The sequence below is a fragment of the Myotis myotis genome, unplaced genomic scaffold (genome assembly GCF_014108235.1).
Source record: "Myotis myotis isolate mMyoMyo1 unplaced genomic scaffold, mMyoMyo1.p scaffold_m19_p_5, whole genome shotgun sequence".
NCBI lineage: Eukaryota > Metazoa > Chordata > Mammalia > Chiroptera > Vespertilionidae > Myotis > Myotis myotis.
In genome coordinates this window covers 83,387,182-83,411,398 of record NW_023416357.1, presented here as the reverse complement: position 1 = coordinate 83,411,398, position 24,217 = coordinate 83,387,182, and the positions used below count along the sequence as shown (strand labels likewise).

Sequence of the window (24,217 nt, the reverse complement as noted above, 5' to 3'; positions counted from 1 at the left end):
TCCCCCTTCTGACCTGTTCACTGTTTACCATCTGCCCACCGACTCATCCTTCTGCCGTCCCTCCACCCCTCCTTTATCCAACTTTCCGAAAGTCTTTATTAAGCGCTTACTGTGTGTCCAGTCTTGTGGCGCACACAGGAAGAGACTTCAGGCGGGTTTAGGTAGGGAGATACAATGACGACCCAAGAAAGAGTGACATGTCAACACAAGAACGGCCAGGATGGCAGAGACTTTGGAAAAGTAATTCCGTCCAAGCTTTGGTTTTTTTCCCCAGCAAGTGGGCATGACCATCATGACCCTAACAAACTCCCACTGGTTGTGGTCATGTGGGTCGAAGGAGAGGAGAGGGAGAGGGAGAAGCAGCCCTCGCTCCTGCTCGCTCAGGCCCCTCGAAACGCCAGAGGAGCCAGAGAAGGGGCAGGCCCACCACAGCCCTGAGTGAGCAAGATGTGGCAAATGGGAAGGCCTCTCTCTCTCTCTCTCTCTCTCTCTCTCTCTCTCTCTCACACACACACACACACACACACACACACTCATTCACTCACAATAAACTAATAGATTCTAGAGCAGCCTCTTACCTCCAAAGCCCCCAGCCCCTGGGACACCTCCAAGTCCCAGTCCTCCAGCTCCGAGCCCGCCAGCTCCGAGTCCACCGGCTCCCCCGAGGCCTGCGGAGAGAGCTGGGTGTTAAAACCCCATCGGCGAGACCCCTGCCGCTCGTCTGTGAAGAGCTGAAGTTTTCCTCCCAGTCCCCAGGTGGAGCCTGAGCTTCCAGAGCCTTTGTGGATGCTGTGGGGCCAGGAGGTGGCTGCGCCCCGGGGAGACAATGCCCCTGAGGGCCGCAGGGGCAGGGCAGGGAACAGTGCTCCACAGTGCGTGGCCTGAGGCCCCCCAAACCCTGGGGACTGTTGGCAGCCCCCACCTCTACACAGCGCTCACCATATTGGCCAGCTTTGGCAGCAGCCTTGGCGGCAGCAGCCAAGGCAGCAGGTCCGGCTCCTGAGGACACAGAGGGAGCTCAGGGAGCAATTCTCCACGGGTCCGTCTCCCTCCCTGCCCAGCCCATCCTGGGGTTCAACTCACCTGCCACACCGCCTGGGACACCTGCTCCACCAAGACCACCAAGACCTCCAACCCCGCCAAGGCCCCCAGGCCCTCCTGCTCCTAGGAGAGGGGCAGAGTCAGTCCCCCATTTCTGAAGGACAGGGTCTCCCTGACCCAGGGGCATTAGTCAAGCAGACGGGTGATCAAGGCCATGTGACCCAGTGGAAGGAGCACTGGACAGAAGTCCATTCCCAGACACCTGGGCCCATGTCCCTGACCAATCAGTCAAGAAGAGCAAGCTTCCTTGCCCGGCCAGTGTAGCTCAGTGGTTGAATGTCGACCTATGAACTGGGAGGTGATGGCTCGATTCCTGGTCGGGGCACATGCCCAGGTTGTGGGCTCGGTCCCCAATAGAGGCCATGAAGGAGGCAGCTAATTGATGATACTCTCTCATCATTGATGCTTCTCTCTCTCTCCCTCTCCCTTCTTCTCCGAAATCAATAAAATTCTATTTTAAAAAAAAAAGAAGAAAGAAAAGAGCGAGCTTCCTTGAGCCTTGGCCTGCCCATCTCTTCTCGTCCCCCCTGGGCTAGCCCTGGAGCCACAGGTGGCCACAAGCTGCGGAGGTGGGAAGACTAGTCTCAGGTTCTGACGGTCCTGGGCTCCAATCCTGCTTTCTCCATTCATTAGAGCCTCTCTGAGCTGCCACCTCTCCCTAAAGGAGATGATGATCCTTACCCCACTCACCCTACAGGTGTTTGGAGAGTAAAAGAGCACACCATCGGGGAATGTGCCCTGAGGTTTGAACTGTTGTCCCGAGCAGAGCTGCTACGAATAGCAGCAGCGGGAGTTTCACAGTTCTCGGTGCTTCTCACAGAGTAGCCTGCTTATTATTCATTGCAACAGGAAAGGTGGGGACTATTGTCATCCCCACTTTGCAGATGAGAAAATTGAGACGCAGCAGAGGTTAAGAAATATGCTCAAGGTGCCGCAGGCAGGAAGTGGCTTTGGAGCCTGTCCCCTTAGCTGCTTTGTTTCCCTGGCAAAATGCGCTAGACTCCGGCTGGCAGAGCAGCCAGCAAGGAACAGGAGAAGGCTTGTGGGTCACCAGGCCCGCCAGGGGTGGGACTGAGGAGACCGGGATTTTCCGAGTGGAAACTGGCCCCAAGTGGACTGGCCGGGCTGATTGGTGTTTCCCTGGCAGAGGCCCTGGCCTGGCTCTCAGAAGGCCAAGAATTCAGGGGCCACAGACAGTGTGGGTCTGGCCAGCCAGGGCTGCTGAGCGCCAAGTGGAGGGGCAGGCTTGTCTGCCACGTCTTCGTGGCTCGTGGCAGACGCAGTCATGCTGACTGGGAGGTGGGCGGGGGGCCGGGGCTCTGCTGGCCGGGAGGCAGAAGCTGCCTCGCTGACAGCAACCCTGCCCTGGGCCCACAAAACTGAGGGCCAGGGGGGCCCCTGGGGACCACGGTTTTCACCAAGGTGGACTTGCGCCCAGGGAGGCCAGAAATGTGAGGGGCCTCTTTGGTTGTCCCAGGGCTGGAGGCTCGATAGGCATTTTGTGGGCAGGAGCCAGGTCTGCTAAGCTGTCATGAACGTGTCCTAGAAACTGCCTTTTTCCACCCTGACCATCCCAGCCCTGTGCTGCAGGCGCCGGGCATGGGGCCCTGGCCCAGAGGGAGGGGAGGTGGGTGACCAGTGCATCAGGGATGGTGGGGCAGCAGTGGAACCAACCGTGGTGGCCAGTGTGGGGACACTCACCATATTTGGCTGCTTTAGCAGCAGCCAAGGATCCAGGTACTGCAGAAAAAGGAAATGTGGGGTGGTCAGCAGCTCAGCTCTGTGCTGAGGGGTACTGCTTCCTCCTGGGAGCCCTCCCTGCCTTCCTTGGCCTTCTTTGCTCCTCTCAAAGCCCTGAAGCTGTGGCTCCCCAGCCAGGAGCTCACCCTGCCTGGGTAGATCTCCGGTCACTAACCATGTCTCTGCCAGTCTGGTCTGGGAGCACTTGAGGGCTGGACTGTGCCTCCTCCTTCCCTCTGCCCCTCCCAGCCCCTTCAGACTCGGTAACCACCAGGTGAAAAACTGGAGCTCCTAGTGGCCACAGCATACTGCTGGGGGCAAGCCAGGTGGGCCCACCCATGCAGCCTGGGGCTTCCTCACCTGGCCTGCCCCCCTCTGTTACCCTAGTCATCTGACTGCTCAGGAGAACCTAATGGGGGAATTCACTATGAACCCTTCGATGAGGTGCTGGGGGATGTGCTGGGAGGGAGCATGCAGTCTCCCTTCTCTGAGCTCAGGGGTCATTTCTGCCCAGGCTAGAAGGCCTCTCACCTGCACCCGCACCTGCCCCAAAGCCAGGAACACCAGCACCAGCTCCAAATCCGGGAACACCAGCACCAGCTCCAAACCCAGGAACGCCAGCACCAGCTCCAAATCCGGGAACGCCAGCAGGAAGGCCAGCGGCAGCCCCTGGGAAAGATGGGCAGTGGGATGGTGACAGCAGGCAGGAAGCATGCCCCTGTGGGGTGTCCTGCCCGGGAGCTGAGACAGGCCCCAAGAGAAGGGGCCAGACCCCTTAATCCACTCTCTGTGCTGCCACCAGAATGGCCTTCCGAGAGCTCCCGCTGACCACCAAGTCCAGCCCCTCCCCCAGCTGGCATTCAGGGCTGCACACTCACTACACCACTTTCCTTTCCAGCCCAACCCCCACTCTTCCCTCTGGATGAACTCATTTAATTCTCCCAACAACCTTCTGCAGCAGGCGCCATCAGCACCCACATGTCATGCCCGAGGACAGGAAACTCAGAGGTCACTCAGCTCGTGTGGGGCCCAGGATTGGAACCTGGGTCTCTCCTTTGCTAAATCTGCTTTTCCAACCCCTTGTCTGCTGTCTTGGGGACCTCCCAGCCTGCAGTGGACCTGAGAGCCTGCATATTGTGGGGCCCAGCTCCAGCCTGGGTCATGCTGGGCCAGCCTGCGCTTGGTGGGGTGAGGAGGGAAAGCCAGGCAGGGCACTCACGGAGCTGGGCTTTGGCGGCCAACTGAGCAGCAGATTTGGCGGCACCCGGGGTCCCTACTCCTGGATGGAGAGGGAGGGGGTGTCAGCGTGTCAGCCACGGAGGATTCAGAGGCTCCTCAGGCCCACTTTCTCACACAACTTACCTGTAACGCCGCCGGGGCCAATGCCAAGACCAGGAACCCCTCCAGCACCGGGGAAAACGCCAAGGCCGGGAACCCCGCCAACGCCAGCGCCAGGGCCTAACCCTACAAGAGTGAGAAGAACTAATCCTTAACCCAGTCTCAACCAAGGAGGACAGAAGCCAATGGAAAGAGCAGCGAGCTGGGAATCGGGAGCCTTGGGCTTTCATCCCCGCTAGGGCACAGATTGCTGTGGACTTTGGGCAAGTCATCTTCTCTTTATGTGTCTCAGCTTCCTTGTCCCTAATATGAGGCATATGTAGGGTCAGGAGTTCTTAACCTTTGGAGGGACAAGAACCTGTTTGAGACTTCTGAGGGTGGTGGAAGCAGAGCTATGTGGTCAAGGGTGCTCTACAAGACAGGCAGACACGAGTTCAAAGCTCAGCTCAGCCACCGTTTAGCTGTGTAACTGTGAACAAGTTACGTAAGCCCTGAGAACCTCAGTTTCCACATCTCTAAAATGGGAATGATGCTACCAACTTCATAAAGTTGCTGTAAGGATTGCTTCAGCAAATGGCAGCTTTATCTAAAAAGGGGTTGTTTGTCATATGTGAGTTTCGGGGGGTCAGTGGACCTAAAATTAAGATTTCTCTGGCCTAGACAGCTCTAGATTTTCTGATCTGAATCTTGCTGCCCACAGGTCCCTGAAGCCAAGGCGTGTAAATGCCCTGGCCCAGGCCTGGTAGACATTTAAGCTCTAAGGTGGGGCTACTGCCATTGGCTATGTTCAGGAAGGTGTGGGTGCTTGGGGCTGCCCTCAGGTCTATGGAGAAATGGAGAACCTTGTCAGGGAGCAAGAAATACTGCCACGGAGGGTGGTGGGCACCCAGAGAAACCAGCTTGAGGTCCAGAATGGGGGCGGCCCAGCTAGATTGGGGGCAGTAGGGCTTTGGGAAGAGTGCGGAGGTTGGTTCTGGGGTCTCACCAGGGCCTGTTCTCGCTTTGCTTTCCTAATCAGAGACTTGACCCACACCTGAAAGTGGCCAGATGGGTCAAAGGCCCACAGCGAGAATGTGAGCTGTGGGGCTGCCAGACCCCAGAACAGAGGACAGGAGAGTGGTGCTATAGGATGCGCGCTGGGAACAGAGTCGGGGCGGGACACATACCATATTGAGCAGCTTTGGCAGCTGCTTTGGCGGCTGCAGCTGCTGGGGTTCCAGCTCCTGGAGAGGTAAAGAGAAGGGGCTGGGGAGGTGCTCCCTGCACCCCTCCTCACTCTCCCCCAACCCTCACAGCTCCAGGGATGCCTCCAGAAGACCCGTGCTGTGCTCTGTGCTGCCTCCTTACGCTGGAGCCAGAGAAGGAAGGGTTCCAGGACTGCTGTGAGGATGGCCCGCTAGCCGCCCTGGACATGCCCCTTCCCTGCAAGCAGCTCGGGGACTGTGACAGTCTAGCTCATTCTATGGTGGTGGGAGCCTGAAGCGGTGGCTGGCCAACCGTCTCCAAACCTCTGTTAAAGGATTTGTGCAGCTTTCTGCTAAAGGCGATGTTAATTTTTAAAACTATTGGAGGAAATGTCTCATTTTGGAGAGAAACTCAAAGGGGGAATTTCCCCCCAGAAAGAAGGAAAATGGAAATCCGGTGGGCAAAAAACCCGAGGAAGGTTATAACTTAATCTCATTGTAACTCTTCATTTCTTCCCTTTGGCCTCTGATTGGTGGAGGAGAAAGAGTGCAGGGGAACCAAAGGGTGACAGAGGCCCTTCCACCTGATCAGGGACAGAAAGGACCCTAAAGTAAGCGAGGCCACCCAGCCCTGACAGGGCAGAGCTCCTGCACCCAGCCGCTGACATCCCCGAGGGAGGGGCTTGCCAGGTTGTTCAGCAGACTGGAATCCCGTAAAAGGTCTTCCCTCCACACTAGGGGCATTGCTTTTCCTCCTCCCCATCTCTGGGCTCAGTCTTGCCATCTATAAAATGGTGCCCTTGACCTGGGTCCACTCCAGGGGCCCTTCCACGAGGCAAACCAAACCCATCTCTGGGTTGGGAACACAGCTCACCTGGCACCCCTCCAATGCCCGGCACCCCTCCGATGCCCGGCACCCCTCCGATGCCCGGCACACCTGGTACAATGCCTCTGGCACCTGGCACCAGCCCGCCCAGGCCTCCTGCTCCTCCAGCACCTAGAGTAGTGAAGAGCATCAGCGCTGCCCTGCGAAGCTCCCCTCCTTGCGGGAGCAGAGGGTGAAGGTGGGGTGGGGAACAGAATGGCTGCGGTGAGCACCTTCAACTCGCTGGTTTGGGGTGGGGTGATAAGCTGGGCACCAGGAACCCTAAGGATTGGGCAATTGAAAAGGGCAGGCAAGTTCAGCGTGGCTTGGGAAGATGGGGTCAGGGGCTCCTGATCTTGGCCCAGGTCATTTCAGCCCTGGAGGCCTGAGTGCGAGCTTGCTTTGTCCTCATGCTGGAGAACTGCTCTGAGCTCAGAGCCTGGGCCCCAGGGCAGAGCAGGGCTGGGGTCCAGGCTCTGAGAGGAGGGGATGGTGCTGCCCAGGAGGGAAGGACACTGCCCTGGGCATGGGGGCAGGCAGGGCCGGGGCACTTACCATACTTAGCTGCCTTGGCGGCTGCGGCTGCCTGGGCTGCAGCTATGGCGGAATGAGAAAGAGAGAGAGAGACCCTCAGAAACCTGGCTGGATCTCAGTGGGGCTGTGCTGACTGCTCTCCTACCCTGACAGGCGCTGCAGGCCCTCCCTGCACACTCCCCAACGCCTCCCTGAGCACGTGCAGCCCAATCAACACTCCCCCACCGCCTCAAGCTCTACAGAAGAGAAGCCCCCATGCCTTCGCCCTATTTCCCCAGGTGGAACTAGGGCTCACGGGAAATGCCAGCTCCAGGGACACCTCCGACTCCAGCTCCAAGACCACCGACTCCAGCTCCAAGACCGCCGTAGCCTGGAAAGCCCCCAGCACCAACTCCCACTCCGGCTCTGCCCCCTGCAGAGAGAGGAGAATGGATAGAAAAAGAGATCAGTGAGAGAGGCTGGGGGGACCCTGGGGGTGCTAGTGGACTAGGAGAGTAGGAGCAAGCCCCCCTCAAGTCTGGTCCTTGAAGGACAGGAAACCATAGAATGCCTGGGCCCCCAGCAGCCTTTTCCAGGAAACCTTTATTGAAACCCTCCCCCAGCATTTCTGCAGCCCCTCTCTTCTCGGATTGGGATCGGGCCCTGTTGGTTATGGAGAGAGGGTGGGCAGGTCCCATTTCCCCAGCCAGACTTGGGCTTCTGTGAGGGGGGTCCTGGCTGGGGTGGGGAGGGGCGGGACACTGTCCCCACTGCCATACTACAACTCTCCTATCACTCAGCCTCATGGCCTCATCCTGGGGCCCAACAGGTCCAGCTCAGCCAGTGACCTGCTATGTAACCCAGGGCTAGTCATCCCCTTTCTCTGGCCAGAACAGGGTGGGGCAGAGCTATCAACACACTTACCATATTTGGCTGCTTTGGCAGCTGCTTTAGCAGCTGCGGCTGGTGACACAGCCCCTGGAGAGACCAAGGGGACGCAGATGATCAGGAGAGAATGGAAGAAAGATGGTCAATATATATCCACCCATCTGTCCAGTCTATCTCCCTTCTCTCTATCAAGCCAACCCAGTGGATGTTTAGTTATCTGTCTACCCAGTCACATCTCCATCTAGTCCTCTGTGTACTTAACCACTCATTCACCCACCTACTTATCTACCCACGTGTCTGTCCATTTGCCTATCTATCCTTAGACTTCAATACAACCACTTATCTCTCTGTCCATCCATGAACCCATCTGACCATCCATTTATTCACTCATCTACCCATTCATCTATTCATATATCTAACCATCCATTTTGCATTTGCCTCTCACCCACACATCTATTCGTCTGTTCATCCAACTATGTGCTCATCCACCATCCATCCATCCACCCACCCATCCATTTATCAGTTTATTCACTTATTTTGTCCCTCATCTACTCTTCCATCTGTCTTTCCATCTACTCATTCATCCCTTCATCCACCATTTTACCCATGTATCTATTCATTCATCCTTTTTTTCTGTCCATTCATCCTCTTATCCTTCAACCTCTACTTATCCACATGGCCATTCACCCACATACCCAGCTGTCCTTCTGCCCATCCATCCATCCATCCATCCACCCACCCATCTATTCACCACTTACTGAGCATCTATCTATTCATCTAAGGACTGGAGACATAGAGATGAAAAAGACATGGTTCCTTCCCTCAGGAGCACACTGGCAATGAGAAGGTGAGTGGGAGGAGATGATGCTGGAGGTTGTTATAGCCCAAGGGAGAGAAGATGAGTCATGGTCAAGGTATGGGAGAAGAGGATAGATAAGTGAAGTGTTAGGGAGAATCCAAAAGTCTTGGCAATAGTGTCAGTATTTCTCTCTTACAACACACACACATACACACACACACACAGCCCAGCTCACTTGGTCCACCCACAATACCTGGGACTCCAACACCTGGGATCCCAACACCTGGGACTCCTCCAACACCTGGGATTCCAACACCTGGGACTCCTCCAACACCTGGGATCCCAACACCTGGGACTCCTCCAACACCTGGGATTCCCCCAACACCAGGGACTCCAACACCAGGGACTCCAACTCCTGGGCCACCAGGTACCAAGCCTCCAGCAGCTCCTGTGGAAGGAAAGAATTATTCTGGCCTAAACCCTGTTGGAACCTTAAAGGGCCTATAAGGGCATGGTTCTGGGGAGCTGTGGGGGTGGCAGGTCCTGAGTCCAGGATCCCAGGTGGGCTGACATTGCCTTTGGAGTTCTAAGGGTTTGGGTCTGTGGGTGGGAAGAACATGGTCTATGTCTAAAGCAAATTCAGAGCATACCACTAGCACCCAGGCAGGTGGTGCAGTAGCTATGGGTTGGCCTTGGGAGTAGGGTGGGAGGAGCCAGATGCTCCACAGGGGTCCCCCATTGCTGGGCCAATCAGTGAAGAACAACAGACAGGGCCAGGCAGAGTGGTCAGACAGGCATGTTTGGGGAGGTGGAAGGGAGGTGTCCACAGGTGGACAAAGGCCAAGTCCATTCAGTCTTAGAGAACTGAGGTCTCCAAGGCCTAGTAGAGGCCTGGGTTGGCTCCAAGGGCCTGAGGGCAGGCCAGAGTCCCACGTCTTCCTCCCCTGAGGGCACTCACCATATTTAGCTGCCTTTGCAGCCGCCTTCGCAGCAGCCCCGACCCCTGGAAAGACAGCCACAGAGGGTGAGGCCTTTCCCTGTGGCCTTCTCCAGGACACCCCCACCCCCTGCTGGAACAGCCACTACCTCCAACGCCTCCAATCCCAGGAATTGCACCAGCCCCACCAGGAATGCCGGCACCTCCAACACCAACACCAGGGAGAACTCCGGCTCCTCCAGCACCTGCGGGGATGGGGACAGTGCAGATGTAGCTCCCAGGGCCCCTCCTGAGGCTGGGAAGGAAGGCCACTTGGATGCTGGCGTTTTAACTAGCACAGTCTCCTCTGGGAACGAGGCCCAGGCATCTCTGGCGGGGCCTGCTTGAGAAGGCCCCCACCCCACTGTTCATTGACTCACCCCCAAAGTGTCCATTTCAACACGCTCATTAAGGGACTTGTATGTTTTCAGACAAATCCCATTCTAATCACTGCCACATACTGAGAAACCACAAGCGGCCACTCCCTGGGCCAGAGGGGCCCCTGTAGGAATGTTCAAGGCTTCCTCTCCTTGTGTTCCAAAGGCTCGGCCAAGTTTGTAATCCAAGCGCCTGGCTGCCTGGCTCTGGCAGGCCCTCGCTGTCCCAATCTCCTGCTCCCACATTCCACCCTCAGGGGCCTGGAGGGACAGCCTATGGGGCCTCCTAGGGGCGGCCTCCAGCTCAGTGCTGCCCTCCACATTTTCGCCCCCTTGGCTGGTCCCACCATGGCTGCAGGAAGGGCTCCCCTGGCACTGGAGATGAAGGTGAGGACTTGAGCCCCAATGATCTGACTCTGAACTGGGGCGACCTGGGACAGGGGGACAGAGGCCCATGCTGCTCACAGCATGGGCACAGGGAAGGGCATACCATGTCTGCCAGCCAAGGGATCATGAGCTTGAGGAGCCAGTTAAAATTTTTATAGTGCACACTACATTGATACTAAACTGTTACATTTTTAAAATGCTCATTCTAACCACCATAGTACCCATTCCCCTCTGCACGGGCTCCTTCTTCCTGCTTTAACCACATGGCAAACTCCACCTATATTTTAAGGCCTCAATCAAATGTCATTTTCTCTGAGAAGGGTTCCTGATTTTCTTCCCCCAGTAGAAATAATATCTCCCTCTTCTCCAGTCCCACAACTGTGCCTCCAGCCTCCAGCAGAGCTCTTATCTGTCCCTGGTCTCTAGAATGGATGGATAGATGGAGGGAGGGAGGGAGGGAGGGGTAATTAGATGGGTGAGTGGACGGATAGATGGTGGATGGATGAAAGAATGGAAGGAGGGAGGAATGAATGGATGGAGGAATGAAGGGATGGATGGAGGAATGAAGGGATGGATGGAGGAATGAAGGGATGGATGGATGGATGGGTGATGGAGAGAGGGATGGAGGGAAGAATAGATGAATGGATGGAAGGAAGGAGGAATAGGTGGGGTCAAAAAAGTTGGACAAAGGCGGGTGGGCTGCCTTGGTTAGTTATCTGTGAGGCAGGCTCTCAGTGATAACAGGATGGAGAGGTTGTGAGGCTGGGGGCTAGCAGCTAGCGACTTCAGAGGTACTCACCATACTTTGCTGCTTTAGCTGCTGCTGCTGCAGCCTGGGGACCAACCCCTGGGGGAGGGGAAGGGGAGAGACTGAAAACTGTGGCCCTGCATCTCCAGAGGCCTCCACTCCAGCCCTAGGAGAGCCATCTGTTCACATATGGGTGTAGGTGGGGGCATCATAGCCACCAGAGGCCATAGCGCTGTCCCACCCAGGATCCTTCTTCCGGCTCAGACGGGGATCTGAGTGCAGGGTGGGCTGGCCTGATTTCTGGACAGATCATGGCCCGCCCCAGAGCCCTGGAGCCAGGGTGATCAGAACCCCTTTGGCTGGCACCTTACCTGTCCCTGTTGGGTACCCAGTCTTGGCCCCGGCGCCAGCCGCTCCTCCAGGCCCATACCCTGTAAAACAGAGGCTCACTGGGCATCCGTTCAGCTCTCACTGCAGCTGCCCCCCCTGCCCTACCCATTCAGGGTCTGCGCTGCCCAGAGTCTCCACCATGTCACCTCCAGTCAGAGTTAAAACAAGTTCAAATATGTGTGGGGGATGGTTACTCCCACTGTACAGATGAAAACACTGAGGCTTAGGAAAGAGGCCGGTTCTCTCAAGTGTGAGGGTCAGGCTTGAGAACCAAGCTGTCTGAGTCCAAGTTCCATGTTCCTTCCTGAGGGAGTTCCCTTTCCAAGACCCCACCCACCCCCAGCGGGTACTCTCCTAGCCCTGGGCTGGGGCTGCAGCTCTCTTGCCAGGACCCTGCATCTGGAAAGAGCCAGAAGCCCACTGGTCTGGGAGGGCCTTACTCACCATAGGGCAGTTTCCCCGTGCTGTAGGGCAGTCCATAGCCACCTGAGGGGTGGGGAGGGCAGGCTCAGGTGTTGCCCCAAAGCAGCCCCATGCCTTGTTGGGCTCCCACTACCTTGGTGGACAGATCTATTCCCACAGCTGCTGAGGCCTGAGACCCTTCCGAGGGTCACGAGCAGCCCACGGTTGCTCTCAGGAGAGCAGAGGCCCTGGGTGGAAGCGGGGGGGGGGGGGCACCCCACCCGGTCCCTAGAGTCTGAGTAGCTTCCTTACTCCCTTCCCAATAAGAAACAGCTCATTATGTGACATCTGAGGGGTCTTTCCAACGAACAGTGTTTCTTACCATCAACACCAATGGTTTCCTATCAGGACTGGGGGTCTCTGTGCCTGTGTGTGCATGCGTGTGGGTACAGGTGTGCATGTGAGTGAGGCCAACACCTGCAGGATGGCTTCCCCATGCTTTTCTTTGCTGGCGACCAGAAGTGGGGCTCGGTACACAGGTTTCCTGACACCCCCCACAAGAGACACCGGTGACCAAAACTGTGCTCCCACAAATGCCTCCTCAGCTGTGAGACTCGGTGAGAGGTGCCTCTTGATTCCTCCTTCTGACTTACCTGGCAGCTTGGGTGCCTTGATCGGGTACCCCAGTGGGACTCCAGGCTGCTGACCTCCAAAGGGTCCAACTCCTGTGAGAACAAGGAGAACAAAATCAGGCCCTAGCAACCTGAGCCAGCAGCTCCCGTTGATCCCCCAGCCTCGCTCCCCATTTTCTGCCCAGATAGAGGGAGCCCCACTGCACCCAGAAACCATCCTGCCGGGAGGGTGTTCCTGCTGCTGTCACTGATCAGCTGAGCCCTTCCAGTGCTGGGCCAAGGCCTGCAGAAAGCTGCAGAACTCCCCCCCTCCTGGGGCTTGGGCCAGTTGGGCCCTGCAGCCCTTGCAGCATTTGGCACAGACTGGTACGTTTCCTGGACTCAGTGGGCTGCTACACATGAGGGGTTGGGACTGGGAAGCAGAACTATGATCAATGCCACTTTGTTTGGAGCCAGTCCAAGGCCTGGAGCAATGGGCATGAGGGGCACTGGACAGGCCTGATGGGATTCTGAATGCCCCGCCCCGCCCACGGTGAGAGCCTTTGCCTGGCTGGACGCCCTGCTGGCCTGCCCACCCACCGGGGATTCTCGCCTTGCCTCACCTGGGATTCCAGCAAAAGCTCCCCCTCCACCTGCAATGACAAGGAGCCATCACTGTAGTCCTTTCACCGTGGGCGCAGGGCCCCGAGGCACCAATGGCTGGTGTGAGGCAGCACAGAGGGCTGGGGAGTGGCCAATTCTGCCCCGATTTCCAGGTTTATGCTGCCTCACACACACTTGGGATTTCTGAGAGGTGTTCTGAGAGGTGTCCATCTCGGCCACCAGTACCAAGGCTGGAGCACAAGGGGTGCCCACCCAGAGGGCCCTGAGCCCAGGGTCCCCAGCCCCCCTCCTCCTCCCCTCCATAGGGGCCTGAGGGTAGATACAGGTTCCCACCATGGGTCCCCAGCCCCCCTCCTCCTCCCCTCCATAGGGGCCTGAGGGTAGATACAGGTTCCCACCATGGGTCCCCAGCCCCCCTCCTCCTCCCCTCCGTAGGGGCCTGAGGGTAGATACAGGTTCCCACCATGGTCCCCAGCCCCCCTCCTCCTCCCCTCCGTAGGGGCCTGCGGGTAGATACAGGTTCCCACCATGGTCCCCAGCCCACTGGTCACATACCTGGGGCCTTGGGCTTGACTCCTGTTCCAGTGGGAACCCCAGGGAGCACCCCCACACCTGGGAACCGAGCTCCTGTGAGAGCAAAGGGGGTCAGGCAGTGAGGGTGGGAAGGCAGGCCTAGAAGGCCCAACCTGGCTCCCACGCCACCCCTGGGGCAGGAAGTTGCCCTCCTTCTGCACTGACCATCAGTGACGGCACAGCTCATGTGGGATGGGGGCGGTTTGATGGTGGCTTCTCTTCCCTGTCTGACTCGGAAGATCTGACTTTAATCCCATTTCCTAGCTATATGACCTTGTGCCTCAGCTGGCCTTGTCTCTGAGCTGAGGCCACCCTGCCCACCCTTACCAGAGAAGGCAGACAGTAAAAACCGGCAGGAAGTGGGAAGCCTGTGCCCACAACCGAGCACACAGCCCTCTGCTGTGGCCGGGAGCTCCGCACTTGCCAGTGCCTGGCCCTCCCACCTCTCCTGTCTCCCCTGGGACTGGGCCACCTGGGACAGAGGGAGGGACACTGTCAGCAAATCTCCCAGAGCAGCCCCAGTCTGGGCTTTTAGGGGAATTCAGGAGGTCACATGTCGGGTGGGGTGGCCAGGCCTGGAGGGAGAGGAGGGTGAGAGGGCAGCTCTGAGGGTCTCCTACTGGGCAGATGCTCTGGGCGGGCTCCCTGGTGACGCATGGCTTTTGGGAATCAGCTGGCTACACCGGGGACTTGGTATGTCCTCAGGGGCCCACCTCGGGCTGCGACAATGATCTGGGTCAGGGCCTGGGGTCGGAGCTTGGTAGGATGAGGGGAAGCTGACTGGCCTTCATGGGAAATGATGACAGGGGCCCTGTGTCCCTTAGCCTGAGCTTTGATGCTCTGGTGGCCTCAGCTTACAGGGAGTTGAGGGGCCACCAGGAGATGGTCTCCAGGCTATAGGGAGGGTCTCCTTCTTCTCTGTGATTTTACCTGTGCCTGGGAGCACTCCACCTGGGTATACACCTGGTAGACCCACACCTGTGGCCAAAAGAAGGAGGAGCCGTGAGCAGCGCTCCAGCATCCAGGAACCCCTCCCTGGCCTTCCCTCCACAGCTCCAGGCCTCACAAACCAGCCACCCCAGTGACTGGCAAGGATAGCCAGGGACATGTGTTGTGGCCACGGCCTTCCTCCCCTGAGTTTCAGGAGTCATCTGCAAACCCTTCTGTGCATGGATTTATCTTGTCTTCTGGAGCCTGTTTACATGGCTGGCCCAGCCCACCTCTGGGCTAACAGCTTCCAGATGTTCCTTCCCTGCTGTGTGGACTCAGGCAGGCTTTTGTTTAACCTGAAGTCACTTCCTCAAGGGCTTGGTGCAGAGGAATGAGCACCAGATGGGGAGTCAAGGCTCCTCTGGCCACCCTGGCTCTGCTATGACCACCAAGGGCCCTCTGCACTGACTCCCATGCTGAGCCTCAGTGTCCCCATCTGTCCCCTGGATGTCTGCCACAATCCTGTTTCTGAGATCTCTGAGATCCTGGAAGAAGGCCCCAGAAGGTGGGCTGGAGTCCCTCTCCCCATTTTGAACAGGGCCCCACACTTTGGGCTGGTCGCTCTTCCCTGCCCCGCTGCAGCCAGGCCCCACCTGTCCCACCCAGTACAGAGGTGAGGGCCTCAGCCCCTCCCTGAACCTGCTGTCCAGCCCCAGGGACTCCACACTGACCCGGCACTTTCCCAGGCTTCCCTCCAGCTCCGACTCCCACTCCGGACGGCACCACTGCACCTGGCATGGAAGGGACCGTGTCAGAGCTGGTGTCACCAGGCCTTCAGCCGTCACCAGGGCAACTCAGGGTTAGCCGCCATACCTGTAGACACTCCTAAGCCACCGAGTCCACCGACACCAAGTCCACCGACACCAAGCCCGCCGACACCAAGCCCGCCGACACCACCAGCACCGCCAAGCCCAGCACCTACAGAGCCAGGAGTGGGAGAGGCGAGGAGTCATGCAAGGAGCAGTGGGAGGTGGGAGGGACCTGGTGCATGTGGAGAGCCCGGAGATGATATCTGATCATGCCACCACCTCCCTTGGAGACTGGTTGCCTCTCTGAGCCAGAAGATAAGAGATGAGGATCCCGCCTGCCTCCCAGGAAATGGTCTTTGCAAAGTGGAGAGCCCACGGAAGCGAGAGGGTCTGTACTATGGCATGTCCCAAACCGTCACACTCACCAGCTTTGGCTGCAGCTTTATAGGCTGCAGAAGCGCTAACCCCAGGCGGTAGAGCCCCCGGGAAGGCGCCCCCAGGAAAGGCGCCGAGCCCTGTGGAGGGGAGGGGAGGACAGGGTGAGGCCCTGAGCCCAACCAGCCCTGCCCAGGAGGCACATTGAGGTGGCTCTCCTATTCTCTGCAGGACTTCCACGCCAAGCAGCGGCCTCTGTCCCCAGGACCAGGATCAGTGTTGGAGAGCAACATGTGCCAGATGGTTCTACTCAGTCTGACAAAGCTGCAGGCTCTCTTGGGATCAAACTTCCACACCCCCTCCTCCAGGAAGTCTTCCTGACACCCTGCCGAGTTGAGCAACTCCTCTGGGCTCCACTGGCCCCTGCAGCCTCTTGGCACTACATCATACTAGCACTCAGGACGCAGCGGTTACTTCCTTGTGTCCTGGGCAGCTGCTTAGGGCAAGTGGTCTCAGCATCACCCTCACACCAGCGCCCAGGGCTGGCCTGGCCCACATACCAGGCAGACACCCTGGGCTTGGCTCTGGCCCCAAATAGGCGTCTTGCTTGGATGTCAATACTAACCTGCCCCTCCTGGGAGCCCTCCAGCACCTGTAGGGAGAAGGAGACAGAGCCAGTGAGGAGACGAGAGACTGGTGTGTGGGCATCATTCCTGGATCCTGGGCGGGAAGGGTCTCATGATGGGCAGGCAGGAACCAGGCAGGGCTGTGGTCTGTGCAGCCACTCAGACCCCAAGCTGGACTCGAGCCTTTGGTGCTCAGGGGCTGATCTTGATAAAACAGCAGCTCCCATTTAGTGACCAGCTACTATGTGCCATGTAGATGTAATTGTATTGACCATTCTCCCCCCCCCCCCCCCCCCCCCCCCCCGCCATAATGCACCTAGGCCAGGCCTTGCTTCCCCTAGAAGGCCTGCCAACAAATGGGAGACTGAGCAGGGCTTTCTCTGAGGGTGGAAGCTGAGTAGAGTCTGTCAGCAAGACCTGACCCAGGCCAGGCCCTGCCCGGCTCCCACATTAGCCCCCAACCCAGACCTCTCTTCTACTTCCTTGCAGGTGTCTCCTGGCTCAGCCCATTCCCTCTCCCTTGTATCTGGAGACCCTCCAGTTCCCAGCATGTCTATGTGTCCATCCAGCCTGCCTGCAGTCCAGGAGCCTCCTCGATTTCAGACGGATGCTAAAATGTTTATGAGAAGTCAAATGGTCCCTCTGGCTCTCTCCTTCTCACATCTGGGCCCAATCGCTCCTTCTCCCCCTCCAGGAGACATTCCGGGCTTTGGCCAGGACGGATGGGCAATCAGGTTGGAGTTCACAAGCGTGCCGGGTTTGTTTCCAATTACGTGAGACTCTCTCCTGCAAGCACCAGTCTGGCTGCCTGGCTGCCAGGGTCCTGAGCCCAGGGAAGCCCTCTCTGGGGACTGACCCCAAACATGGGGGACTGCCAAGCTTGGGGAGTCTACCTGGCTCTCTCTGGGTGTGGTCTCCCTTCCCCCCACTTATTTCCTACTTGTGTGAGTTGGCCCCACCTGCAGCTCAGCCAGCCCTCTGTAAGATGGGTGTCTATCTCTGGCTGGTCTCCCTCCCAGGCATGCCTGGTGTGGGTCAGGCCTGGCCTGGGGGCAGGGAGTTCACTTCCCAGCACTGTGGGCCCTGCCCCTCCCCAGCTCTGACTGGGGCTTCTTTCAAGCCAGGCCTGTTTCCTGAGCTCCAACAGGCTGGGACCTTTCCTGAGCACAGAGGGGCTGGACGAGAAGATGGGAACTGAACAGGAAGTGACAAGAGGCTGGGACAGGTGGGGGTGGGAGCAGGCAACCTCTCTGGAGCCATCTGTCCTTTCCCAGCCTCCTCCCTAGGTGCCTGGTCCCCAGGCCGCCCTCCAGCATGACCAGCCCCTCTCCTGTTTACCCTCCTTCCTTTGGACTCACCTGGTCCAAATCCCCCAAGGAGTCCAGCCCCTGGAAAGGAGGAAAGGAGGGGTGAGGTGCTGGCCACAGCAGGGAGCCCAGGGGCCTGGCCAGCCCAACCCCCTCGCATCCTGGAATCAGAGAGCTCTGGATTCAAATGCTGCTACTCCTGCCGACTCCATGCGTGTGGGAGAGAGTCTCTTCACCTTTCTGAGACTCAGTTTCCCCACCTAGAAATGGTCATTGTGTCCCTGCCCTTCCTGGGACCAGTAAGATCATAAGCAGAAAGCACCTAGTGTGTGCAATATGCCAGGGTGTCCAGTGGGTGTGGCCCATTCCTTCCAGTCCTCTCGTGTGGGTGGCTGGCCTCCAGCTGGTGCTCAGGGTGTGGGTGTTGCTGGCTCCCAGCTGCCTGGTCCCCCACTGAGAGCCCAGGCAGGGCCAGCGCGCTGAGGCCCACATGGAGCAGCTGCCAGGCCACCCACCCTCCACTTGCCAAGGGATTAATTGTTCCTAAGCATGACACACACTGCCCATGCCCCGTTCCATCTTGCCTGGGCAGGCCCGGACACCCCCTGGGCCGGATGGAAGTGAGGAGCTGCCGAGGGAAGGAGGGGGGCTGTGGCTTTGTCCGGACTTTTGTAGCTGAGCCCCGAAGACCTCAGGGAGGTCGTGGGATCCAGCCCCTTTTCATCAGGAGGAGACACCCTGACTTTTTGGGGGTCTACTCCTTCACCCTGCCCTGCGAGTGCTTTCGGAAGTCTAAACTAGATCATTAATAAAAGCTTCACTTTAGCAGCCACCCGTTATGGGGCTCTCTGCAGTTTCCTCAGTCTCCCCTCCTAGGTCTAATCACAATCTGCCATGTGTCCCCAGTGAGATCAGCCAATCCCCTCTCTAGCTTTGCAGTCACAACCTCCACAACTTGGTTCTTCTCGGCTAAGCACAGACCTGTTTCCACGTCTTGGCTTATCTAGTCCTTCTCGACATTCTTTCTACCATCAGAGACCCTGTGAAGGTCCCTCCCAGGAGGGAGGAGGCAGGTTCTGGCAGGATCAGCAGTGAATTCCAAGGGCTCCGGCCTCGTCGACCCCCAAATCCCAGGAACCCCTTCCCCTGGCTTCCTGTCCTTCTGCCTCCCCCTGGCCCGGCCCAGCCCTGATGTTTCACAACCCAGATGGGCTGGCAGGGAGGGGGGACTCTGGGTCTTGCAGATTCATCTGCAATTGGATCATCCAGCAGCGGGTTTCGTAAGAGCTGCTGGACACCCAAACTGTCCTGGAGCCTCGGCTTCAGAGCCAGGGAGACACAGAGCAGGGTGGGGGGGCAAGGCCCCATGTGGAGTATCTCACGCCAGTGGGGTCACACATCTGGACAGAGACACCACTTCCTCCACCTGCTCCTTGTCCACCAGTGCTTCCTGGAGGGACACACCCTCCTTCTTTCCTGGGGGTGTGTTCTTTGGAACTGGTGGTGGACCCTGGTGTCAGATTCGGCAGGGCCAGGACAGTCTAGTCCAGTGGTTGGCAAACTCATTAGTCAACAGAGCCAAATATCAACAGCACAACGATTGAAATTTCTTTTGAGAGCCAAGTTTTTTTAAACTTAAACTATATAGGTAGGTTCATTGTTATTAACTTAATTAGGGTACTCCTAAGGCTTAGGAAGAGCCACACTCAAGGGGCCAAAGAGCCGCATGTGGCTCGCGAGCCCCAGTTTGCCAACCACTGGTCTAGTCACATCTCCTTCCTGGAAAACTCCACAGTCTGGACAGCCAGAAGGGGCCTGGGATCAAGGAGGATCCTCATCTGGGGCCAGAGTCAGGGTCCAACCTGGGGTTTAGTTTCGGGCTTGGTCTGGAGTCAGGGTTCAGCCTGGCACCAGGACAAGGGCTCAGATTGTCATCAAGAGTCAGGGATATGGAGTTAGAGAGGCCTGGGGTTAGAGAGGGCTTGGTCTGAGTCAAGGGACCATCAGGTGGGGTCTGGAGCCTACCCTCTGTGTCTGAGTCCCAGAGTGACATTCACAGCATGGTGGCCTCTGGAACATCAAGCCCCCCCTTTGTCCTGAGCACCAGGGCTGTGCTTCTGAGGCCATGTGCATAGGGGACAGGGCAGCTGGGCACAGAGGCCCTTGTAGAATAGATGCTGGACACTCCTCGCAGAAGCTGCTGCCAGCTTCCTGTCCCGGACTCCGGCCCCGGCCTGCACATACCGGGGGATGGTACCGCCCACCACTTCCTTCCTGCCTCTTGCCCTTGCTAGGTAGGCTCTCCCCTCCCCTGCCCCCTGGCCCACGCTCAGCACCCTACGACCCCAGGTCTTACCTGGCTTGGGCGGTTTGCCTCCAGGCCCCAGCCCTGCAGAGGGAAGAGATGGCAGTGAATGGGGAGCCCCAGCACCCCTGTCTTATACCTTCAGGGCAAAGCAAGAGCACTGTGGGGTCTTACTCTCCAAGTCCTAAAAGGGCTGTGAGGAGCAGCCCTCCCTTCGGACAGGGAGCTGCTGGGAGCCCAGGGTCTAGACATCTGGTGGGAAGCCCAGCTCCAGCCCAGATTTGTGGTTTTTACTTTCAGACTCAGTTTCTCAGAGCCTCTGAGGGAACAAGGACACCTGCTCAGCCAGCATTTTAGGGGTGTGCGGAGGATCAAAAGAAAGCGGGAGAAGGCGGGGGCCACCAGGGAGAAAAGCCTGGGGGAGGGGCTTGGAGGTCAGTGGGTTCCAGTTCTCAGACAAGTCTCTCCCCAAGAGGCACTTGGTCAATAAAACAAGAGACCCTTGATGCTTGGACTTTCTGGGGTTCTGAGGTTTAAGGACCTGTATGGGCTAGAGTGACACTTAGACCCCATCAGTGAGGAAATAGATTTGGTTTCTGCACTCACCTGCTCCTCCCAGGCCTCCGATACCAGTCCCTAGGGGGGTGGGGGGTGGGAGAGAGAAACATCAGTGTCCCTGTCAGATCAGTGCCCCTGCCAGAAAGCCACCCATCAACCCACGGTCAAATCCATCACTGCCTAGCTACACCACCTCAGGCAAGCCTTAACTTTTGCGAACCCCAATTTCCTCATTTGTCTCATAGGGCCCATAGCCCTGTGCTAGTTTGTGCCTGAGAGTGTGCTGGTAGCTGCCCTCACTTCCATGTCAGTTCGGAACACTCCAATGCTTCTTAAGTATTAAAAATATGACTTTGATCTTTCAATCTACTTTAAAACATTATGCTTTTTTCTAAATGGCATTGCTCCGACATTTTCCCCATTTTTTAAAATATATTTTATTGAGTTTTTTACAGAGAGGAAGGGAGAGGGATAGAGAGTTAGAAATATCGATGAGAGAGAAACATCGATCAGCTGCCTCCTGCACACCCCCTACTGGGGATGTGCCCGAAAGCAAGGTACATGCCCTTGACCGGAATCGAACCTGGGACCCTTCAGTCCACAGGCCGACGCTCTATCCACTGAGCCAAACCTGTTAGGGCTCCCCATTTTCTTTTGGTGGTGGGGGGACCTCCCAGTCTCCACCTACACATGGTCGTTGCCTTTATGTTGTTTTTACTTGAAAAACATGTCACCATATTGCACAACAGATAACAAATCATACTTGTTAGTAACTGGGTAATATTTCCGAGTTTACTTAATCACACCCTCCAGTCAGGTGGGTTTCTTGCTTTACAGTTTTGCAAACACCACACCTATGAACCTCATTGACGATCATTCTTTTCCTCTTCAGTTATTTCCTCTAAGTGGATTTCCAAAGTGGGGTTAATGGTTGGAAGACTGTGAATGGCATTAGTGCGTGAAAGCACTTACTTTCCTATAGCCTCAAAAGCACTGTTTCATCTTTCAGAAGATTTATGCTCTCGCTAGTGGTAAGACAGTGTCACGCAAACTGCTTTTCTAAGTAGCAGGGACTTGTGGGTCTTCTGTGGTAGGCATGACAATGTTCTTCCCTTCCGCAATGTGCATCTCTCACGGATGTACTCACAAGCTTCCTCCCCTGGGTAGGGGGAAGTTTCATGTACATTACCTGGGAAAAAGCCTCCTCCGGGAAGTCCTCCGGGAAGTCCTCCAGGAATAGCTCCTGGGACCCCTGGAAGGAAGTAGGTAGAATCCTCTATTAGCCAGAGCTAATAAAAACATGGTAACAATGTGATGATGATGAGGAGGATGATGATGAGAATGGTGATGTTGTTGGAAATCTGCAAAGCAATTTTTGTTTTTGAAGCATTTTTTTCCCCCATTTATGCTCTGCGAAGTGGGAAGGGCTAGGATTATTATTTACATCTTAACAGATGTGAAATCAGGCTCAATGAAGTTGAGGGATGTGCCTGGGGTCACACAGCTGGAAAGAGATGGAGCCTGGATTAAAACTCAGGCAATTCCTCCCCCTGGAGAGGGCCTGGCATGAGGCTGGGTCTGAGCGCCTTTCGATGGGCAGCCAACTGTCTCCAGCCCTGAGCAGCATGAGCCGGGGCCAGGGTTGTGGCCGAGCTGTAAGTAAGTGGTAAGGAAATGCGGCTGCTGCCAGTAAAAATGCAGCCATTCCCACACTGATAGGACTGCGTGAGGTCAGCGTCCTCAGCCACTGGGCAACAGTGGATGGGTGGGGTTCTGGCTGTCTGACACAGGGCTGTCTTAGGAGGCGCCGGGCCCCAGAGGGGGACACCATGAATGAGCAAAGTGAATAGTTTCCTAAGGAAAAGCGAGTTCACTGGCCAGGCCAGGGGCTGTCTGCCCAGCCAAGATCACGAGTTCAGTCCCCACCGCCGGGCGAAACACTCACTGGGGGATGCTGTGGTGCTGGGCCCAGACCCATGCCTGGTCATGGCAACAGATGATCCTGGTGCAGACCAGGCCCTAACTCCACCACCACAGAATGGCCCCAACCCTGATAAGCCACCTTGCCAATGCCTCATCCCCAGCACCACCCCACCGAAAAGGGCACGGGCAGGGTTGGGGGACAGTGTCGGTCAGCTCTGCAGTATGACCAGAGGCCTCATGGACAGACATCTGGCCTCGTGGCCTGGTGATGCTGCACAGCTGGGTCTGTTGGCCCCAGGGCCCTGTCAGCCTCAGCCCCAGCCCGGCAGGGTAGGGGATGCCAAGCTGTCACAGCCACTCCGTGCCAAAGTCCTGGCGCCATCCCCCTCCCCCAGGGCCTGTGGTCCCCCAGGAACTGCAATCCAGGCCTAGAGCGTGCGAGCAATCTGGTCAAAGCCTCAGGGGCTCAAAGTGGTGGCCTGAGGAGGGTGGGCCGGCTGGGAATGAGTGCTTTGGCCCTGTCATGTGTTGCCAAGCACGCACATGGCCTGTCTTGAGCCTTTGATGCCGTCCCTGGCTCTGGTCTCCAGCTCTGAGCCCTGTTTCTTATGTGCCCTACCCCGGTGCGCCCCAGGCCTTTCTCTGCCTCGGCCTCTCTCCCTCCTGTCCAGCTCCAGAGCGATGGCAGGAGCAGGGCCGGGGATGGAGGGAACAAGGGGCTCAGGACGGACCCATCTGCCTCTCCTCCTGGCTATGCCACATCTGTGTGACCTTGGGCAAGTCACTTAACCCCTCTGAGCCTCAACTTCCTTTTCAGCCAGGTGGGGCTGATAACTGCTGCCTCGCAAAGTGGTTGCAACTCGTCAGCGGGTTCAGTAAGAGCGCCGTCCTGCCCTGGACCTGGCACACGGCAACGGCCCAAACAAAAGATGGTGACCCCTCGTCTCCACTTCGCTGCGCAGCACACGGCTTGGGGTCGGGTAAACAGGACATGTCCAATAAATGATGTGTGCATTAGGTGGAGGGGAGGCAAGGATGCTGCCTGTGGCTCTGGATTCATCCTGTTCTATCCCCAACCAACCCGGGGGTCTCCCACCTTGGGCCTGGCTGACCCCCCTACTTCCTCTCTTGGGGTTCTGCTCTCCCACACCCGCTTGTGACCAAGCCCCTCCCGGGCCTGCCAGCTCCTCCTCTGCTTCCTCTCTCCCCAGCGCCTCCCCATCTCCTCTTCTCACTCCCCACCCCCATGATTCACATCCCAACAGCACGTGCCAAACTCCGTGCCTGAACCATCACAGCCTGGGGAGCTGTGGATTTTGATCCCCATTTTGCCCTGAGGAAATGGAGAAGACTTAGTGGGTGTAAAGGGTGCCCTGCCCTGCTTTCTCTCTTCAAGTGCAGGAGAGGTGAGACTATAAGACAGGAGGGCCTTCAAAAGGGCGGCAGCCACCCTTCCTGCCGGAAATGCGGTCTCCTCTCCCCAAGTCCTACCCTTCCACCAAGACTGAGCTCAGAGTCTCCCTCCTGCCTTCTCTCAGCCTTTGACTCTCATTGCTGAGTTGGCCGGCAGCACACTTGTCTTATTTTATGTGGGTTTGGCTTGTTTCACCGGCCAGTCCAGGGTGAACTCGTCTCTTGCATCTTAGAATCATGATCCTAGACTGTCAGGGATCATAACGGTCTTCGGGCCTGGGCTGAAGTTCCTTCTGCAAGCATCCCCTGGTGCTCCTGCTTGCACACCTCCAGTGACAGGGACATCACCACCTCTGACGCTGTCAGCTCTACCTGCAGAGAGATCTTCCTCCTATCAAGATAGACTCTGCCCAGAGATCTCTCTAATTCTGCCTCCCAGAGCCCTATAGACCGAG

General features: G+C 57.3%; 1 protein-coding gene across 9 annotated transcripts in view; it reads right to left on the bottom strand.

Moving 5' to 3' along the window:
- Positions 1 to 24,217, bottom strand: part of ELN (elastin) — a 32,291-nt gene that overhangs the window by 4,517 nt on the left and 3,557 nt on the right. For 3 of the 9 annotated variants that reach the window (XM_036309310.1, XM_036309303.1, XM_036309305.1), the window contains exons 2-31: positions 21,616 to 21,678; positions 20,475 to 20,504; positions 19,920 to 19,952; positions 17,615 to 17,644; positions 16,256 to 16,282; positions 15,681 to 15,770; positions 15,320 to 15,424; positions 15,178 to 15,237; positions 14,447 to 14,494; positions 13,499 to 13,570; positions 12,943 to 12,972; positions 12,362 to 12,433; positions 11,751 to 11,792; positions 11,288 to 11,347; positions 10,968 to 11,015; positions 9,515 to 9,610; positions 9,387 to 9,431; positions 8,682 to 8,876; positions 7,666 to 7,719; positions 7,058 to 7,174; positions 6,784 to 6,825; positions 6,238 to 6,360; positions 5,346 to 5,402; positions 4,204 to 4,305; positions 4,061 to 4,120; positions 3,373 to 3,510; positions 2,803 to 2,841; positions 1,084 to 1,164; positions 940 to 999; positions 579 to 668 (exon numbers count right to left, since the gene is read on the bottom strand). In XM_036309310.1, coding sequence (XP_036165203.1) covers positions 579 to 668; positions 940 to 999; positions 1,084 to 1,164; positions 2,803 to 2,841; positions 3,373 to 3,510; positions 4,061 to 4,120; positions 4,204 to 4,305; positions 5,346 to 5,402; positions 6,238 to 6,360; positions 6,784 to 6,825; positions 7,058 to 7,174; positions 7,666 to 7,719; positions 8,682 to 8,876; positions 9,387 to 9,431; positions 9,515 to 9,610; positions 10,968 to 11,015; positions 11,288 to 11,347; positions 11,751 to 11,792; positions 12,362 to 12,433; positions 12,943 to 12,972; positions 13,499 to 13,570; positions 14,447 to 14,494; positions 15,178 to 15,237; positions 15,320 to 15,424; positions 15,681 to 15,770; positions 16,256 to 16,282; positions 17,615 to 17,644; positions 19,920 to 19,952; positions 20,475 to 20,504; positions 21,616 to 21,678 — 2,109 coding nt within the window. Of the gene's footprint in view, positions 1 to 110; positions 146 to 578; positions 669 to 939; positions 1,000 to 1,083; positions 1,165 to 2,802; positions 2,842 to 3,372; positions 3,511 to 4,060; positions 4,121 to 4,203; positions 4,306 to 5,345; positions 5,403 to 6,237; positions 6,361 to 6,783; positions 6,826 to 7,057; positions 7,175 to 7,665; positions 7,720 to 8,681; positions 8,877 to 9,386; positions 9,432 to 9,514; positions 9,611 to 10,967; positions 11,016 to 11,287; positions 11,348 to 11,750; positions 11,793 to 12,361; positions 12,434 to 12,942; positions 12,973 to 13,498; positions 13,571 to 14,446; positions 14,495 to 15,177; positions 15,238 to 15,319; positions 15,425 to 15,680; positions 15,771 to 16,255; positions 16,283 to 17,614; positions 17,645 to 19,919; positions 19,953 to 20,474; positions 20,505 to 21,615; positions 21,679 to 24,217 lie in introns of all 9 variants that reach the window. The other 6 variants (XR_004967556.1, XR_004967555.1, XM_036309307.1 and 3 more) reach the window with 5 other exon arrangements.